Here is a 20,745-nt window from a genome sequence, read left to right on the forward strand (position 1 = left end):
CCAGTGAAAAATTAAGAAAGGAAGAAGAGAAAAGAAGAGTGACCAAGGGTGAAAGAAGAGTGAACAAGAGTGGCTATCGATAAATACAGTAAAGAGAGAGTGAAGAGGGAAACGTTTGAAAGAAGGAGAGAAAATGGACTGAAGTAGAGAGATGGAGTGTGGGAAAGAGGAGTTGGAGAGGGGTAGAAAAAAAAAACAAGTGGATGGAGGTTCTACAGAGAGAGGGAATGAGTGAAAATAGGAAAGAGAATGGACTGGAGAAAGGAGATGTTAGAATGATCGATGGATAAAGTGGAAGATAGACATGGCATGGAGGAAGTAAAGGAAATGGAAGGGAGTATAGAGGACTGTAAAGTAGAAGGCTGACAAAGTTGAAAAAAAAAACAGTAGGAATTGGATGGACAGAGTAATTGAAAGAAGAAAGGAAAGAAGAGTGAACATGAGTGGCTATGGAAAATGAGAGAGTGAAGAGGGAAAATATTGAAAGAAGGAGAGAAAAATGGAGTGAAGCACAGAGATGGAATGTGAGAGAAAGTAAAAAAAAAAAAAAGTAAATATGGAAGGTCTCAATATTCCTAGTTATACAGTTGACTGGAGAGGGACCTTGGAGAGGAGCCTTGGAACCTTGGCACAGGCGTCAGTGAAGCACAGGTGCAAGCCAGTTTAATGACCCTATTATGATGTTATTCTTTGTAAGTCGATAAAGTTATTCTTTAATATCTTAAAAAGTATAAAGTTTAGAAAAATACATAGCTGAAGTGTCCTTTAAAAGACCTACGCAACAAAGTTTGTACGTTAAGCGGTTCGAGCTGAATTAATCGCAGAAATCAGTTCAAATAAGAAGAATAAGAAGTGGGAGGAATAAGAAGCCTAGGAATAACAATACAGGGCATTTCATGCACTGTAAAAAGGCAATATATAGGCATGAACAGAGGGGTTTGTTCGTTCGGTCATTCAGCATATGCTAGAGCATTAGCATACGCGCAAGGTCTCAAACATCACCATCTTTTGTGTGCTTGTTTTAAAATTCAAAGTTTATTAGACAATGCAATACTGTTTTTCTTCGTGCCAAAGACGACTGAAATTGTGACTTTTTGATTTTACAAAAGGATCAACACGAAGCCAGGTTCAGTGAGCATTCCTCGTATCTGTTGAAGAGCTGTTGAACACCTTTGCTTAAAAGAAGATCCACGCCTAACGGGATCTGCATAAGGTGTGCGTATAAGTGCCATCAAGGTGCACAAGCTGCAAACTGCCATTAGCAGTCACTTCCTTATGTACCCTCTGGGAAAACTCAACTGTCATCCTGAGGATAGGGGGTTATTCCAAGTACGTGGTTTAGTGACACACTTGGGAAAGTTATTCCCCTAGCAAAACAAAGCCAGAGCTCTTCTATTAGGGGTTTTTGCCACTTACTCCGAGTTAACGTACCCAGGTTTGCCCCCAAATCATGTACTTGGAATACCCCGACTCAACAGTAACGTCAATGCTAACTACTGAACACAAATCCATGTGTAAAACAAAGGTGAGTGTACAAAAATAAAACCCGTTTTTCTTTGACACTGAAGCTCTTTTTTCCTTTTTTGTCAATCAATCACTGAATGTCTTCACCAACAGCACAGTCATTTTTTCTTTTGCTGGAGTAAAGGGATTGGAGTCTTATGAAATGCGCAAAAACAAGCAAACAATGAACACATGAAAAATTTGATCCTTCTACCAGCATTTCCTGCTAAAAACAACCAAACGCCATTCAAGCATAGACGCCACCTCAGCCCCAAGTGGCAGACACGGGAAGACAATGGAAGGAGGACCTCTGTTTCAAAATAAATAATATTATTTGTTTATTATTCGAGACGTCTCTCTTCCTCTCGAGGGGAGCGATAGGGAGCAGGCAAAGTGAGGTCTCTGAAAGAGTCCCCTGTGGGTGGGCTTTTCATACCACAGTGTCCTCCACCCCCACCGACCCACAGTGTCCTCCACCCCCGACTGAACCACAGTGTCCTCCAGTCCCACCGACTCCTCCACTCCCACCGTCTGAACCACAGTGTCCTCCACTGCCACCGTCTCCACCTGCACCTCAGAGTCTAAGTGCTCATCTGACACCGTCACATGCGTCACCTCCCCCACCTGGATCTCCACCGCTTGGTGCTCGTTTAGTCTCTCCACGTCAAGCTCCTCCTGCTCCTCCATGGGCTGAGCCGCTTCTGTCCCAGAGTGTGAGGCCACCGCCACCTCCTCCTCCACCACAAGGGTCTCTTCCACAGTCACCACGTCCATGGGCTCCACAGTCACGTGCTCCACCCTGATGCCGTCCTCCGTGGTCAGGACCAGCTCAGTGCCCTCCACCCCCACCTCGCCCGCGGAGGCGGAGAGGACGGCGGCGGCAGAAGCCTCGGTGAGGATCACCTCTTCTGCGGTGTTGGGGGTGGTGGCAGTGGTGGTGCTGGTCACCGCGTCGTCCTGGATGCCGTGCAGGTCGCGCAGGTGAGCCCGAAGGTCGCGGGGCTGGGTGAACCAGAGGTCACAAAATGTGCAGTGGTTGGGCTTCTCTCCTGTGTGGATCACCAGGTGGTCTTTGAACTGATCCCAGCTGTTGAAGACACTGTTGCACACCTGAGAAGAAAAGAAGTTCATGGTTCATGTTTATGGAGATAAACTTAGAATGTAGAATGTTTCAAACACAAACCTTCACTGTGTAAAACCTGAGAGTTCTTAACATGGTTTCCCACCATTACTAAGATTCCAATCTTTTTGTAAAGGACACAAGAGATTTAGAGGTCTTATTCAATGGCAAGAATCTGGGAGGGTTTAAGTTCTGACACCTGCTGAATGCTACTCACCTGGGAAGAAAACATGAAACCAGAGGCAATAAACTTATTTTCCTTGACACAGTGAGCGAATCCACATGTGTACAATGTACGACACAAAAACAGTCTCTTACCTGACACTCGTAGAGCTTTTTCCGGCCTTTTTTGGCTCCACAGCCGTTCTGACAAGCTGCCATGTGGCATTTGAGAGTGCTGTTTCTGGCAAAGCGCTCATGACAGTCCGGACACTCGAATGGCTTTTCACCTACGAAGAGCACACACATACAAGCCAAATGATGTCAACATCAACTTGCTCACTGAGCTACAATTACCTCTGGGTTCTTAGTCAGTGAAGACACAATATTCCAGATTAGAGGTGCGTCACTTGTACAGTGGTTATGACTTGTATAAGCTGCACCAAGCGCTCTGCGACTTCACAAGTATGCATATGCATCACTTGCTTTTGGCCCGAAAAACTACAATATACATTGTTATTGTAGGCTGATAAAACTTGCGACACACATTTCTACATCCCTGGTCATGCCAAATTAAGCACACATTTACATAAGAAGCTGTGATGTAGGTGCCGTTTTAACCTACATGTTATTCTTGTACTGTACACAGCAGTGACATTGATCAAACTCAGCCTGCATGTTGGCCAGGCAAACCATAACCCTCAACAGAAATAAATCCATTTCAATGGTTCGGAACAAACTAATTAAGTAGCTCAAAACTTGATCCACTGAGAGTATCCAACTGAAGAAACGAAAAAACAAGAGTGCAAAACAGTCCACGGTATCGAATGCTGACAACTGCAAAAACGAGACCGAAGTCGAAGTACCTGTGTGCTTCCGTAAGTGCTCCTTGAAGTGGCCGAAGTGGTCGAACTGCTTGTCGCAGTACTCGCACACGTGCACCTTCTTCTGCGGCCGCTGGCGCCGTGACTGCTCCTCTGCCTCGTAGTGGTAGCTGTTCAGATGCTGCTTGAGCGCCCCCTCGCGGGCGTACGCCTTGCCGCAGTGGCGGCACACGAACGGCTTGCTGCCCCCGCCACCACCCTCGCCCACCGCCTCGTGGCTCTTCATGTGCTGCTTGAGGTGGTAGAAGATCTTGAAGCAGCGGTCGCACTTCTCGCAGCGGAACATGTTGTCCAGCTGCGAGATCTGCACCTCCACCACCTCGATGCTCTCAAGGGCCTTGGGCGCCATCACCGTCTCCTCCTGGAGCACCAGCTCCTCCTCCTCCTCAACCACGGCCGCGGCCGCTTCCTCTGGGCACTTGTCGGCGTCGCCTCCAGGCAGCGCCATCTCCCCGGGCCGGTACTTGCTGGTGATGTCGGCCAGGAGGGCGAGGGCCGAGTCATCGGAGGAGGCCTGGGCGTTGCGGGCGGCCGCATCCACCTCCTCTTCAAGGGATGCCTCCTCAAGGGATGCCTCCTCAAGGGACGCCTCCTCAAGGGACGCCTCCTCCATATCCCCCACCTCCACCTCGATCTCCACCGTCTCCTCCCCCTCCACCGACGGCAGCGTCTCGGTGATAACGTTAGACGTCTCTGCGATCTTCCTCTTCTTGGCTTTGCTCTTCCCCGCCAGGACCTCGGTGGTGACCAGCGATGTGCTGCAATTCATTCTGTTGGCAAGAAGTGAGAGCAACTCCGTGATATTTCACTTGTCGAACCAGGCTGGATTAAAACCTACATCATTCCCAAAGGGTGTAATTATCCCACATTCATATACTGCACATGACAGACCCAGGGACTGACCTGTTGTTCAAGGCTTTGATTGCTTCCTGCATCTGCAGGTACTCGGCCGCTCTCCACACATCACTGATCTCCTCGCTGCCGTTCACAGACAGTGTGGCCGTGTATGTGAACTCCATCAGGTGCCGGAAAGCAGAGTTACTCACTCCTGATTAATGGGCAAGGAACAAGTCAAATCAGACATTACGAACTAAACAGACCCAACTGTTACAATACTTGGCCCATCTGGAAGTGTTGTGGAGAATTTGGTCCAATGGAGACACCTACCTTCGATCTCTACTAATGGTTCCTGCGTAAAGTCTTGGAAGAACTTGTGAAAAAACTGGCTGCATGCTGCCAACACAGCCTTGTGGGCTCTGAACTGGTGACCTAAAGGCATAAGAACGTCGATTACAACTTAAATTTGAAACTGTGAAACAGTCTTATGGTTCATTATTCTTAGAAGAAGTCTGAAAGGGTCAGAATTTGAAAAGTGCACTTTTTTGGTTTACATCCTACTACATTTTCTTCTACTTGAGTTCTGAGTACTTGAAAAATCTGTGCTATTTAATGATTAGGTTATATATTGACTGTTGATTGCAACTTTGTTAAAAATGCTTTAATGACCATTTTGAAAATGTGGCTATTGGTATGGATTCTGAGGTAAGGTTGGCACTATTGCTACGGATCCATGTCAATAGTCCGTTAATAGTCCATGACTCCTGATGTTCAAGTGTGTTGGTGGTACTGTAGTTAGCACAGCAGAAAATCACCCAGGACTGATTTTATTAAATTACAGGTTCACCAAAGTATATAATTCCGTAGCAATAGTGCACTAACTGTTCCAGTTCTGTAGCAATAGCCTTTATTTTGTCTTTAATGTAATATTGTAGCCTGGGTGCCAGCGAAACTGAGCCCCGCCCACAACATTTGAGGTCGGGAAGTTCGGTCTGGCATTGCTCTGTTGGGGCGGACTTATGCCCGCACCAGAGCTGTTCGTACCAATCAAATTGTCAGGGCGGGCTTTACACGATGATGGACAGATGATCAACAGTAACGTAATCACCCACGTCACCAAAGAGCGCTTGGGTTGAATTCGTTTTCAACAAACATGGCTGCCGCTGGAGAGCTGAGATGTGTAGATTCTGCCATCGAGTCTGTCTTCTAAAACATCGACAGCGCATTCAACAGATCAAGGCATTTGTCAATCGAAAAGATGTTTTTGCCGTCCTTCCTACGGGATTTGGTAAAAGTTTAATTTATCAGCTGGCCCCCATGGTCGCAAAGAAGATGGGACGTTGCTCTGATTGGTTGTAGGTCTATCCAATTGAGCGAAGAGGCATTTTTTTTCCTGGTTCGGTTGAAACACGCCCCATAAATCACAGCCCAATGGAGCAGTATCAGACTCATATTTGACTAGAATTATGAGTATGACAATGTCAGGCTAGTAATATTGTGATTTAAATGGTGCAAATAAATAAGTCCTTAAGTTGGTTTGATTGTTGATAGCCTATACTCAACAGTACATTTCAAAACTGGGAAATAAGCTCGCAATTCAGATCATGGATTGTTATTATGTGTTAAAAAGAATATGATGTGTTTTTTGGGACATATCGCCCACACCTCTGGTCACAAATCAAATCATACACTGAATTTTTTTTTTATTAAAGGACCTATAGTCTAAGATACAAAGCTGTATCAAAGCAGATTAATTGAATGGTGTCTCTTGGAGCATCTTTAAAGAGCAATGGACCCACTAGGAATGAAAACCATGAATTTGGTTGTAAAATTGCAATCACATGCAATTCAGACACATGCTCCAAGAAGCTACTTCCTGCCAACATCAAAGAGGACAAAAGTCTTACCATCCACGATCAGAGTGATGTCTGTGAACTGGTCCAGTTGGCGCTGCTCATTGAGTTTGTCCAGCATGACCTTATAATGAGCTGGAAACTCATGCCCACAGTCCACCTCCCCCTCATCAGCCATGGCTTAAGCCTCTCCCTAATAACAAAGATGACATGTCAGGAAAAAAAGTCAACACTCAATTAAGTAGCCTGAGGTTGAACGTAAATTAAATTTCATTAACTTAATCTTATGGTGTAGAGAACCTGGTATCTTAGTAATGTGGGCTATTGGAGTTAATGTCTGTGGAGCGAGCTGCCCCCGCAGACCTCAACTAACGTTAAGGACAACATCTTGTTTCATTACTAACGCTAATCCGAGAAAAAAAATGCCGCACAGTCTAATGTCGGTTTAAAAATTACATCTGACATGGCTAACTGTCTAGCACAGCACATCAGCTCTCAGTGCTATAATACTATTGATTTAGAACTAGCTAGCTAGCATAGCTTGCTTAACTTGGCTTGGTTTACAGTGAATACATGCAGCTAACAGTCCTAAGCTAGTTCTTCATTTAACAGGACAGCAGTTAGTTAGCTGGCTAGGTACCAATATATCAGATATGTAATATAATCAAACTAGTCCAAGTTTATTTTAGCAGCTGTCATTCAGCCTCCCTACCAATCGTACATTGCATGTCTCACTGTAGTCTACCAAGCAGACCAATGACAAGATGCAGGCATTCTACAGAAACGACAGGGTAATTCAACTACATTATGCTAGCTAACGTTAGCTACCAAGGCCCTCAAGCATTTCGGAAATACATGAACACTGCGCCAAATTACACACCCAGACTTACAAATAATCATCGCACACCTCTCCGCAAAGCTAACTGAATATCGTGGGACAATATGTAAAGCCGCTCCGACATTAGGATGAGCTTCATGCTCAATCCTAACAGGCCTATCTGTGCGTTCGCCATTTGTTATTTGACCATTGGCATTACGTCATCAAATCGCGCATTAAAATCTGCTTTTAATCAGACATTTCCCTTTCAAATGACCGTTCTGAGAAACTACTTAAGTGACATAACCACAAAACCTACCTCTGTAAGGGTTTCACAGCTTTCTAAAGTAGTTTATGAGAACGTGACTCCAGCAGTGGTTTCTATGCTCGTCTACTCCGCTCGACAGAAAAGGGCGGTCGTTTTTCCGAGTAGGCCTCGAAATCCCAGCAGTCTTCGCGACAACTCTCGTTGACTCAAGTTGCTCGGCAACTGGGGAACAGCGTGTGTGTGTGTGTGTGTGCTTTATGCATAGAGGCTAATGTAGAGATCTGTTTGTGGCTTGACTAGGACAGTGCAGTTTTTTTTTAGTTAGTTACAGGCCTAGTTAGCTAAAGTCCTAATTGTTTGGCAAACTATTTTGTCCAAAGTGACAAAACATATTTTTATAGGAATATTAATAACTAGCCTACAAAAAAACAAAGGATCATGTTCAATGTGAATACTATCAGATATAACAATAATAAAAAAAATACACAATAATTAAACAATAACTTTAACAGCAAAAAACAATTGTAGGGCATATCACAAATAAATTAGTTTTATCCCAGTCATTCTTGAAACAAGGGACAAAACATGGCCCCTTAATTTAAAATGTTACCAGGTTTAAAAAATAACTGATTTTTGATTGTAAATATTATGAAGGATTAATAATAGAATGTATCAAACACAATTATCCTCCTGAATTTGATTTAGTCATTATCATATCAAATCTCACCCTAAGTCACCTAATGACTTCTCAGTAATAATAATAATAATAATAATAATAATAATAATAAAACTTTATTTATATAGCACCTTTCATGCAAAAGAATGCAGCTCAAAGTGCTTTACAGCAAATACATAATATGCACAAAGAAATGACATGCACATAAAAATAGACATCAAAGAAACATAACTCAGATATAGTGCAAAAAAAATACAATTATAATTATAATTATAGAGATATATTTAATCCAACCCCTTAATATCACCAGTAGAGATTTAAATTAAATTAAAAGTATTTATATATATATATATATAGTGCGAAGTGGTAGCTAGTTAAAGGCTAATGTGAAGAGTTTTCTTTTAAAGATGTTAAGCGAGCTGGCTTCCCTGATGTCTATAGGCAGTATGTTCCATAGCACTGGGGCGTAATTGACAAATGCTGCGTCCCCGATTTTCTTACGGCTTTTGCTTTTTCAGTACCACTATGTGTGTCCACAGAAAAGGGTTGAATCATTCATAAGTAATACACTATATTTAAATGTTTTAAAAATAATTAGAGACTTTTTCATCAAAAGCAATATTTTAACATATTTCAAGATTGTTTTCCAAATGGCATGTATTTTTTACTAGTTTTCACAGTTGTGTCCCCAATTTTTGTCAACACTGTCAGATATTCATTAGAATGTAAAACAATTAGGCAATATCAAGAAACACCCCTTGCCACATTCGCCTCTGCAGAATATATCAGTGTCTGACAGACTGTGATATGTTTTATAGTTTAAAATGTTTTAAATCTTAATGTTAATATCTTCTCTGTCACAACCATGATATCTCAACATCGTCTTCAGATTTCCGAGGAAATCATTTTAAATGTTTACATAACTTTGTTCTTATGAAGTTCTGTTAGCAACTAGCGTCAACAGAAAAAACTAAATGGAAACATAACCTCTATTTGTTTTGTGAAAATAAAGCCTAATTTGCCAACACAGACACACAACCAGATTTTCTTTCTACAACTTAGAACTAAAATGTTCACCATCTTAATGGATGCAGGAAGTGCAGTTAGTGATTCATTGAAATGATTGTATGGCAACGACAGTATGAGCGTTCTGATTGGCTAATGCGTAGTCATGCCAGCCGCGTATTGCCCTCCTCACTGGTCAATACGGATCCATATTGCCCTCTGACGACATTTTCAAAATGAGCGAAAGCAATCAGTCTGAGTTTTACTATCCAGATGAAAATGAAAACATCAACAGCCAGGAGGAAAATCAGAAGATTTGTTATTGAAAGTGATGATGAAGACTAGAAACTATAGTTTGAATCACTTGTGTTGTTACGTTGTCCGTTTTCTATTGATCATTGTAACTTGAAGTTAGCAAGTAATTGGTTGCTAAGCAACACCTGAAACACATTGTGTCGTGAGAAGACTTGAGAGCTCAACAAAACGACATGTTTTCTATTTACAATTACCATTTCTTTTCATCTACAAAATTTAGGGAATGAAAAATGCCATATAATAAACAACTTACTAACCTTAACCGTTCGGTCATGGCAGGAAATATCAAACTTCGGCTTTGGCGTATCAACTTCGCTATCGCTCGGTCCTCAGTTTAATATTTCCCGGCTTGACTTCACTCTCGCTTAGTAAGTAGTTAGCATTAAATAATTAAAATGGCTACAAAAATCCAGCGTCACCACCGTCAGACATACGTCAGATTAACATTTAGTTTATTTGTTAGTATGATACTTCAGATTTATCAAGGAATTGTAGGTCATAACTAAAAACATGTCGATGAAAATTTGTTTTTTTGTGTTTGACATGGTTGACAAAAAAAGCTAAAAGGTATATTTTGATAAAAAAATATTTTACAGTTCTCTTCAGATTTGTACATGTTAAAGCATAAAGCATAAAGCATAAAGCTTACATTTTTCCGAATTTTGATGAAAAGAATGACTGATCTGCAGTCAGTGAACTGTATATTTCAAGTGAAGCACTGTATATTTTTGGCAAACGTAGGATACCATTTTTAAATGTATGTTTAGACCAACTTGTGACCATATAGGCCTACAGCCTATACTATGTGATGAAGAACATAAACAAGACCCCAAACAGGGTTATAGACAGACTCTTTGTCAGACTTACTATCCTATAATATCCTTTTTTATGAATGTATTAAGAGATGCTAGGGTTATAACATGCAAATCCAATATGTATACAAGTGTAAAAGTACCATCACCATATGAACATTGAAAGGAAGAAATATTTACACAAATAGCTACTTTCACAAGCCTCATCTTTTCGAAAATAAAAACAATTTTTGTCCTCTTGATCATGTTGATCTTTTTTTTTTTGTTGATCTGCATTGATCTGGATATTTGAAATGACATTACCATGCAATGCCCTTTTTGCCACAATAACAGCATTTTGCAAACTGACAATTTTAAAGATTGAATCCTGAAAACTGGTGCTCATTCACAGTAAAAAAAAATAGACTTCTCACATGCTCAGCACACTGCAGTAACTCGACAAGTTTTAAATTCTGTAATTTTGTATAAGCATACAGGCCACATAAAGGCCATCCCAATTCAGTCCCTACTAAGCCTTTAGGACCCCATCAGTGTTTTGCTCATTATCTTTTCAAATGAGTTATTCTTGCCCAACTAACAGAATCTGACACTCATTCTTCCTCTTCCTCTGCAGCTGGCACCATGCCTGGTATATCAAACCAGTGGCTGAGTTTATTAGCGAAACAATAAACAATCCAGCCACAAAAAAGTCTCGTCGTTTAACATTTTGAACCGGAATCTTCTTGCTCAATTCTGAGAACTATTCTCTGTCCCCGCAGGACTTAATGTTCGCTTGTGAAATATGAACTCTTGCTCAATTTACGCCACGTAACACAAATCAGGTCAGACTGTGTAGTCTGCTAACATGTCCCTCTGAGCACTGGGATCATCGACTGTGTATAAGTGACTGGGTTGAACTGTTAAAAAAGATGGTACTCTAGACCTTTTACCATTATTGCTGTGTCGTTAAGGGTGTTGCTATCATCCTTGTGTTGATAAGCACTTAATGATATCAGACACTGCAGGTCACTGTGTCCTTAGAGGTCAAAAATAAGCTCTGATCATATTAAAACATCATCATCATGTTAGTCAAATGGGATTTTGCCATACTGAACTTTTTGTTGTAAATTCATTTTATGTCTGGAATTAATGTTTTATTATTGAATTATGTTTCTTGTACACATTTTAAACCCGCTCTTCTTTATCCAAAGACCAGTGATATTGTTTGATTTTTAAGCAAATTCAAATTTCAACTATTTCACAATAGTTTCTGTGTCTGCATGGGGAGAGATCCAGTATTGTTTCGTATTTCTGCATGCATAGTTGTTATAACACCCATCCCCCTTCGGTTAAAGTGCTGAAATTTCCCTGAGAAAATGCTGAGATTGCAAAGAAAAAAAGTGCTGATGGCGTTCAAAAACCAAGGAGACAGCGCTTCCATCTCCCCGAATTCCACCTAAGTTCTGTTACTTTTCCAAACAACTCATGCTTTAGTGGTTTCTTTCCGAGGTTTCTGTGGCGTTGTATTACTGTGCACGTGAACACTACATGCTACATGAAGGACAACCCTCCCCTGTCCCATTTGCGTAAGGAAAACAAGATTGGAATGCAATGTCTGCATGTGATGTCTGCACAGGTTAGCAATGGAGAATGAGATGAGAAAGAGCCAAAAAGCTTTCCAGTCTTACAATTGGTAATGAAATTAATAAATATTTATTATTTTAATTTATATTTACCAAACATCAAGGGGTTGTACTTGTATTATACCCCCTGTAGCATGTCAAGATTTTCCCTGTTTTGTCTTTCTGTTGTTGTTTCTGTAGTTGAGGATGAAATCATTCAGGCGTTGTTAAGATGGCAATAAAGTTCCAGAAAATGACAGCAGTCTCCAAGTTGAACTTTGTCCTCCATTCAGGGGAGAAAAACAACCGGAGTATAAATAGAGGGGGCTGCGAGGGACTGGAATGTTTTGTGCAGTGGTGTGGGAGAGATCAGGACTGAAGATCTGACTGTTCAAAACAGTAAGTCAGAGCAGAATTCTTTTGGTCTGCATTTCTTCTCTTTGAGCAATTTACAGTTCAGGACAGATATTAGCATTAAGAAGATTAGATTAACTGTGACAAGCACTGGCTTGAGAAAAAAACCCGATATAATCTAGTTTGAAAACTTGCTTAGACTCTTTTATAGTCTGTCTGCAGATGTGATGGTACTTTCATAATCTTTGAGAGATTCATTTAAATACGTACATTTAATTGGCAGTGTTTAAAAAACATGTTTGAATGGTGGATGATCATTAGCATGTTATTAGCAAGTTCTCATGCTTGTTCTAAGTGTCTCCAAGCTCCTCTTAAGAATGAATTCCTCTCTGCAGAGCTGCAGAGGCGTATGTCTAAAAACAATGAATAAAATGGTTTCCAAAGATCTACCAACTATCAAACTATCTAAAACTCTACTAATGTAAAACTCCTCATTCTTGAAAAGAAAGACAGAAAGAAAGATAGATAGATAGATAGATAGATGCATGATGGCAAGTATGATTATTATCAGTCTGCCTCATGTACCTGATAGAATTTTGTGCATATCTTTTACCTTTGAAGTCTGATTAGAATGATGACTGTTTTGTGCCAACACCAACTGTAACCAACCAGTAATGCATGTTCCTGCATGTCATGGTGTTGCACAATCACTGCTTAATCCAAATATCCATTTATTTTTAAGCAAATTAAAAGTCCAAACTATTTCACAATAGTTTCTATGTATGCATAGGGAATATTATTTTATCTTTCTGTTGTTCGGTTCTGTTGTTGCACAATCACTGCTTAATCCAAACCAGTGATATTGTTTTATTTTTAAGCAAATTAAAAGTCCAAACTATTTCACATTAGTTTCTATGTATGCATAGGGAGTATTATTTTATCTTTCTGTTGTTTTGTTCTGTTGTTATAACACTAACCACCCCCCTAACCCCCCCCCCCCACCCCACCCCGGCCCCCACCCCCACCCCCACCCCCGCCCACCTTCCTGTCTGTGTGTCTGTGTCCAGAAGCACATCCTGAGTGCGGAGGCCATGTGGAAGGGTCTGGTCCTGGCCTTGGCTCTCGGCCTGCTCCCTGGGAGCGGCGGAGAGGCCGACGGCTCAGAGAGCCCCTATTGTAAGCCTGCGCCCCCCTGGAGGATCGGAGAGCTGGATCCCATGAAGGAAGGCCTGGGCAGGGTGACGGTGGTAGCGCTTTTTCAGGCCAGCTGATCCTTTTGCCTGGTGCAGGCGTCCAAGTATGTACTCATACACTTCCTTCGTAAGAACAGACATACTCTCATATAGCATAAGATAATGTTTTGGTGCCAGATGCATAATACAGGATACGTCTAAGAGACAACCATGTGGGAATTTGGTCTTAATGCTCAATGTTCTTGCTTGGGCAGATTGGATGGGCTGCGCCTAAAGTTGGAGAAGCAGGGCCTGAAAAATATAAGCTACATGGTGGTGAATGACAAGGCAGAGAATGCCCAAAGGCTGCACCATAAGCTGGCAGAGAAGCTGTCAGAACACATCCCCCTCTACGCCCAAAGCCGCTCCGAACCGCAAGACATCTGGCAGATCTTAAACGGGGAAAAGGACGACTTTTTGATCTATGACAGGTTTGATTCCCTCTGGTTTCAGTAATGCATTTTTTTTATATGTGCTTGTTTTGTTTTTGTTATTTTCTGTTGACCATATGCAGTAAGCATCATTGTATAGTCAATGACAATGAGATGCCACGTTTATCTGTACACTATATGTTAGCAAAAATGAAATGTTTAAAGACACTGAACTTGAGTTTTTGCATCCCATATTTTTACGTAATACTTATGTTCTTTTTTTGTTCTTCCTTCAGATGTGGACGTCTCACAAACCACATATCTCTTCCATATTCTATACTGACTACACCGTACATTCAGGATGCAATAAGACAGACGTACTGCAATACAACCTGTGGAAATTGTCCCATAGAGGTAGATGCCGATAGTTGATTTTCAATTTGTCTTGTTAATTGAATGGCTTTTGATTTCAAGAACATTTTATACAAACAAATGTGTCTATGAAGATGTTAACTCTTAATGAAAGACACGCTTATTATGCTTATGTTACCTCTTCTTTGCAGAGTGAAATCACACTAGAAGAATGTCTAAAGACACCAGACAATGAGTCAGAAGAGGCAGGCACCCCCCATGGTCACGGCCACGGCCACCATCACGGCCACGACCACCATCGTGGCCACGGCAGTGAACACGGTCACAACCACAATGCCGACCGCGGGCAAGACCACTCTCGCGGCCATGACCACGGTCACAACCACAATGCCGACCGCGGGCAAGACCACTCTCACGGCCATGACCACGGTCACAACCACAATGCTGACCGTGGGCAAGCCCACTCTCACGGCCATGACCATGGTCAGCAGCAGCAGCAGCAGCAGCAGCCAATTAACCTCCCCTTTCACTATCACCGTCAAGGCCAGCAACGGCAGCAGCGGGTGCACCTCCTCCCCCAGCAGGGTCAGGCCCCGGCGGAGCTAGAGCTAGAGCTGGGGCAGGGGCAGGTGAGGCAGGGGCAGGGTCAGGCCCCAGTGGAGTTAATGCTAGAGCTGGGGCAGGGGCAGGGTCAGGCCCCAGTGGAGTTAATGCTAGAGCTGGGGCAGGGGCAGGTGAGGCAAGGGCAGGGGCAGGTGCAGGTTAGGCAGACGAGGCAGGTGAGGCAGGAGGACTCGGGGGCCGCGTTCGACCTGCTCACCCAGCTGGCGCACAGACAGCCCTGAGCCCAGCGGCATAAGAAAAGGTGAAAGTCCAAGCACAGCTGAGAGTGGCGAGACACCAGCAGCGGCGCCCTCCAGGGGTCGTCTAGCTGATGCTGACACTGACGGCAGCTGCTGGAGGGCGCAGAGGGTCTCTGACACTGTGACGAGGCGCTCCCAGCCTCCTGACAGTGACAGCTCACCCCCGCTGGCGTCGACCACCTCGTCAGGGAGACCTGACAGTGACGCCCGGTGCCCCCCGCTGCCTGACAGCAGCAGCAGCCCCAGCCCAAGTGAACCTGAGCCGAGAGCGGGCCCTCCTCCGCCTGAGTGTGACAGGGGGAGATCTAAGCAGTCCACCATGTGGCCCTGTGACGGTCTCTCACTGTTCCTCAGTTTTAAGATCTTTTGGAGGTGCTCCTCACGGCAGGTTCATAAGACTGGTACCATGTTACCAAGAAGTATTACCCAGACTTTGAGGCCAGCATCAGACCACCACCATTAAAGGTTCATTAAATTAAGTTCTTAAATTGGCTCTAATTTGGAAGTAAGAACTGAACCATGTCTTTCATACAATTTAATCAAGATATTTTGCAAGTGGTAGTTCCTTTGCAGTACATAATGGAAATTATAATTCCCTTGAAAGTACAATCAGGATACTGTCACTTACCATTTCGATTTGATAGGAAGTGGTAGCTTGTGACTCAACTATAATGTACGACTCAAAAGAGCCCTCAAGCATTTAAAGACAAACAGCCCAAGTCGCATTAAGTGGTGCAAGTAATACAAAAATGTAGGACACAAAGGTCTGGTGTTTGCCTCAGTCCTGACGTGACTAAAGTATTATGTAGATGTCATTTCACCTCCAAAATGCTCTTTGTTGCCATTATGAAGTCAGGTGCGGAAACTATGCACTAGTGGTGCCTGTTGGATGCTATGCAACATTGAGTGGGGGAGAGGAGGCGTCTTACATAATGCCTTTAGATCCAACTAAATAAGAGAAGTGTTAAGATTTAGTGAGTTCAATTCGGTGATCAGAGATGGTCTAGAGATTAGAGATTTCTTATTTTTGTTTTAGTACCATGAAGGGATGTTTTTTGAGGTAGAAATGACTAAGATTGATGGACCAAAGGTGCAGCTATGTAATAGCAATATATAACATCTAATGCTTCAAACACTGGGCCCTAATTTCATTGATGGGCAACGCAGCTGGCAACATGAAAAGGCCTAAGTCTTACGACCTAAAGCTAATTTAATACCTTGACAAAATCATTTTGCTTATTTCATAACATGAATGTCAATGAAATGAGCAAATATGGGTATCCCCGCCTATTCTCATTGCGCAGTTCCAGATGCACAAGGTCGTTCACCGTGCTTATTCCCCTATGAAATAAGGGCTCACTGTGTTAAATGCTACATTGCACATATACGTTTCACGAATGTTTTTCCTTTCATCTTTTTTTTTAGTGATATATACCTATATGCAAGAATTGCGTACAGGATGCACATTTGCAAACATGTAAAATCACAAAAAATAGTATTCCAGTTTAAGTCGCAATGAAAAGGGAACCTGAAATGCAAATGAGAGAGATACTGCTCAGATGGAAACATTTTGCATACTTAATGAAGGTCTCCAGGAAAGAATTCTCCTCTGGAATGCCTGATGCCTTGTATGGAAAGTGTGAGAATGATGAATATTAAAGGGTGAAAGATGAAATGCTGTTCTGATGGACTGTGAAATAACAACATGACATCAGAAATAAAATGGACTGGAATAAACTTCCTCTGTGTTTTTTTTTGTTTCACTTTTGGAGTACAAGAATAGGGTAATTCATAATAATATATATAAAAAGAAGATTGTAGCTTGTAGAGAATGCACACCAGTGACTAGCTAACTATAGGTCACTTCACTTCATGATCGCATACAGTAAAAGTTTGCTCAAAGAGTGATACAATCAAATGTACAACCACACGTTTTGCGCCAGGCATATGGGCTAGACAAGTTGTCTTATGCCTCAGACTAGATGGAAAGACCATATCGATGTGTCTGAGAGATAGGCAGAATGTTTGGAGGGCAGACAACTAGTACGTAGTACTATGTATTTGTTATGTTACATGGATACAGGGATTGCATTCCAAGTGACTAAATCAAACAAGTGATAAACCTCCAAGAAGAGGTAAGTGATACGCCTCCTACAAGAAAAAGCTCACGGCTTTGTTTTGACAGGAGAATAAAGCCATATGAATCTTCTATTAGGAGGGTTACCACTTACTCTGAGTTAACTGATCGGGGTAGTCAATAAACCACGCAGCCTACGACGGGCCGGGGCGAGGATATTTAGGATTATGTTTACGTCACTGCTCTTACTTCCTGCAAGTGCAGTGTCAACTGGAAATACACGTGATTGTTTTTCTTGTCCTCGGACCACTCAAAAGGACGTTTATTTTGCCAAACTATTGTAAATCGTTACCAGTTGATAAACTGGAAGAAAGGCTGTAGGTGTTAATGTTCAGCAACAGGTGGCGCTCAAAGACCTCTTAATAATTTTCAACTTTCCCAAACAGCGCCCCTGAAATTGTTCCCAGGCGGTAGTTCACGTGTAGGCTACAGCATGGTCCCATAGGCTGGAGAGAAGCGGACGGAATCAGTCTGCTGTTAGACTACAACGGTAGAAGTTACAGTTGAGATACGTATTAGGCAACCACAACGACTGTGGATCTGGCATTATCGTGCTTTGATTGAAACCAAAGTCCACGGACATTATTGTGCAGAAAAAAAGTATAAAGAACAACATTTTCATCATGAAAACTCCAGACCTTTGCTTTTATCATGTAGCCTACACGGCATGCAGCCAATGAGCCTAGGGAAAGTGGTGTAAAAACATATCTGAATCATCATTTAAACAACATAAGGAAAAGGTCAACAAGCAAACCCGAGGCAATAAAAGGTGGCCAGGGTGGGCGGCTTGATGGGGAATAATTGGCCCAAAGATTCAATACAGGCCAGCAGTAACTTATGGCCAATTACCTGCAATGTCCTTCCAGCGTGTCTGTGAGAGTCTGCCCCTCAGATTCAATCAACCCCACGCAGTGTTGCTAAGTACACAGGGTCTGCCTAATTGCCTGATCTGCTTTCTGTGCCAGAAGGTCCTTCAAACGTCTCTGTACCCACTTAGCGAGGCCCACAGATAAAGGTCTTGCTGTGCTGCACACTTTATGGATCTGACATGCTCTCAGTCCTCTGAAACCCCTGTGCTTATTTTTACTCGTTTAATGCACCACTCCCTGCAAAACATCATGCGTTTTAAAGGAACATTTCACAATCACATGGATGAACACTGAATGGGATGTGACTCTGCCAGCTCAGATTATTAGCCTAATTCTTCCTTAGTGAGGACTACCATACGCTACTTCTCTATATTTGACGATATAAATATGCCATATGGCTTTCCCTAATAAAGCAAAATGACATGATGTGAAATCCAAAGTTCTTAAAGGTGCATTGTGTAGGGTTTAGTGGCATCTAGTGGTGAGGCTGCTGAATTTCAACCAACTGAAAACCCCTACCTTTCCAAGCATGTAGAAGATTCTATGGTGGCCATCAATTGCAATACTAACGCAAAAGACTCTCTCTCTCTGTCAGTGTTTTGGTTTGTCTCTTCTGGGCTGTAGAAAACTGGCGAGGTAACATGGCAAACTCTGTGGAAGAGGACCCGTTCCCTATGTAGATATGAAGCGCTCATTCTAAGCCAACGAAAACGCAATTCATAGTTACAGGTATATTCCATTTCTGTGAATAGGTTCTTCTAAATCCTACACACCGTATCTTTAATATCAAGCACTTACAAACATCTTCCAAAACCTCAGCACAAGCAGAATTAAGAAGTGATGACCACAGAAGGTTATCCTAAACATGTTTATTCCAGACCATTTTGGGGATGTAAACGTGTACTATCATATCTACATTTTTCATTGGCAGTCCTTCTTTAATATGACATTTGACATCATACTTCAAGATACTCTTTCATCAAAATCATACTTTTGGAAAAATGAGGAGTAAAACTAACACTGAATATAGGAAAGCTACAATTATATATTAAGTTCCAACCTTAAAAGGTAAATGGCACATAAAACCTCTTTAAGGTAAATGGCACATAAAAGACTGCAAAATTCTGTTTAGAAAATCTTGAAGCATATTCTTATGCATGTAACTACTGTGATCGACTTGTTATACGATCTGACTGCCATCCCTCCACATCCCTGGTCAGTAGATCTAAACCTTATAACATTTAAACAAGACTAAACTCTAAATATATTTTTATAACCTAGAAAAAGAGCCAACTCATTACGCAGCGGATAGAAGGACCTTTGGGATGTATCTCATCATTTCAGAAGGGGTGCCCAAACATTTTTAAAGGGAAAATCCATTAAGATCACTAAAAGAAATATAAAAACTGTTTGTTTGGCACTCTTTGGCAAGACATTTTATGGTTTATTCAGCTATTTTATTTTTTGTATTTAATGTATGTACACCGATAAAAAAATTAACCGTGAAAATGATCTTACATGCATTTTACACAGCTTTAAAGAGAAAATAACAGGCCTATAAAACCAATCAGAATGACCTGACTTTCCAAATGGATCCTCGTCTGAATGATGAATTATTAGTTTCATGTACACATGCATGTTTTAAAAGACTTTGAACCAATGAATCAATCAATTATAAATATTGTTTATCATTATATATACGTATATATATATATATTGTTTATCATTAAATTGACTTTGATGTGCCTAATATGGATGAATTTGATATAAACAAATTGGAATTTAGATTTGAGAGCAGATTTCATTGTAAAACGTCCAAATATCCGAATTTTTATCCTCAATCCTCATTTTTCTTCTAGCTTACATCAGACAGGATGAATTTGTGGATGGGTGTGGATTGTCACTAGTTTTCAATTTCTGTGGGGTACACCTAATGGCTTGACAAAAAGCAGGAAACAGTTCCTTTAGCAAAAATGTCAGGGGACGGGGAAGATTTAATTGCATTTGAATCTAAATACCACCTAAAGTGTCTTGTTAAATACAAACATACAGAAGTATTCAACAGTCTGCGAAAATTCAATTCCAATTTTATTTACTTGTATAACAATTAAAATAGTCTCAATTGAACAACTGAAATAGGTGCTTTATAGAGCCCAAAGCCTAGACCCCCTAGAGCAAGCACTTAGGTGACGGTAGCAAGGTAAAACTCCCAACTCATAAAGGGAGGACCCATCTCCCAGAGGCCTCCCTGACCTCTTTAAGATCCGTTTTATATGTGTCAAATGAGAGGTGTTGGATGTTAGTGAGATGCCATCAAGCTGGCTGGATAGGGTAATTCTCAAATGTGTGGGGCCTACAATCATAACCCCAATTTTATCTGTGTTAAAGTGCTTGAAATTGTTAGTCATCAATGCTTTGACGTCTTTAAGGCAGAGTTATATCTCAGGTAGTTGTATCATTTTTTTTTTCAGGTTTCATGGACAGGTGTAGTTGGGTGTCATCAGCATAGCAATGAAAGTTAATACCACACTTCCTTATTACAGCATCTAAGGGTAGTATGCATAGAGAGAAGAGCAGGAGGTCCAAGCACTGAGCCTTGGGGAACTCCATAATTTACTTCTGTATGACTGAATGATTCATTGTGGACATATACTGTACATACAAACTGAAGATGGTCAGAGAGGTAAAACCCCAAAA

At 41.7% G+C, this 20,745-nt stretch overlaps 2 protein-coding genes across 4 annotated transcripts; one reads left to right on the forward strand and one right to left on the reverse strand.

The window, feature by feature from the left end:
- Nucleotides 1-1,006: 1,006 nt before the first annotated feature.
- On the reverse strand, nucleotides 1,007-7,667 carry znf131 (zinc finger protein 131). 2 transcript variants are annotated; one of them, XM_012832190.2, is made up of 7 exons: nucleotides 7,493-7,667; nucleotides 6,411-6,549; nucleotides 4,834-4,935; nucleotides 4,570-4,714; nucleotides 3,649-4,436; nucleotides 2,942-3,072; nucleotides 1,007-2,613 (listed from the first exon to the last, which is right to left on the reverse strand). In XM_012832190.2, the coding sequence occupies exons 2-7, from the start codon at nucleotides 6,532-6,534 to the stop codon at nucleotides 1,834-1,836; spliced, it is 2,070 nt and encodes a 689-aa protein (XP_012687644.2). In that variant the 5' UTR covers nucleotides 6,535-6,549; nucleotides 7,493-7,667; the 3' UTR covers nucleotides 1,007-1,833. The 2 variants fall into 2 exon arrangements, with proteins under 2 accessions (XP_012687644.2, XP_031441033.1); XM_031585173.2 differs by lacking the exon at nucleotides 7,493-7,667 and adding an exon at nucleotides 7,247-7,473.
- Nucleotides 7,668-11,842: 4,175 nt separating this feature from the next.
- Nucleotides 11,843-16,779, forward strand: LOC105904308 (selenoprotein P). Of its 2 annotated transcripts, none has more exons than XM_031584967.2 (7): nucleotides 11,843-11,921; nucleotides 12,144-12,249; nucleotides 13,272-13,501; nucleotides 13,652-13,867; nucleotides 14,104-14,221; nucleotides 14,371-14,829; nucleotides 14,875-16,779. In XM_031584967.2, the coding sequence occupies exons 3-7, from the start codon at nucleotides 13,296-13,298 to the stop codon at nucleotides 15,022-15,024; spliced, it is 1,149 nt and encodes a 382-aa protein (XP_031440827.1). In that variant the 5' UTR covers nucleotides 11,843-11,921; nucleotides 12,144-12,249; nucleotides 13,272-13,295; the 3' UTR covers nucleotides 15,025-16,779. The 2 variants fall into 2 exon arrangements, with proteins under 2 accessions (XP_031440827.1, XP_031440829.1); XM_031584969.2 differs by having other exon boundaries at nucleotides 14,371-14,808; nucleotides 14,869-16,779.
- Nucleotides 16,780-20,745: the final 3,966 nt, after the last annotated feature.

This window comes from Clupea harengus, chromosome 18 (genome assembly GCF_900700415.2).
Source record: "Clupea harengus chromosome 18, Ch_v2.0.2, whole genome shotgun sequence".
Lineage (NCBI taxonomy): Eukaryota > Metazoa > Chordata > Actinopteri > Clupeiformes > Clupeidae > Clupea > Clupea harengus.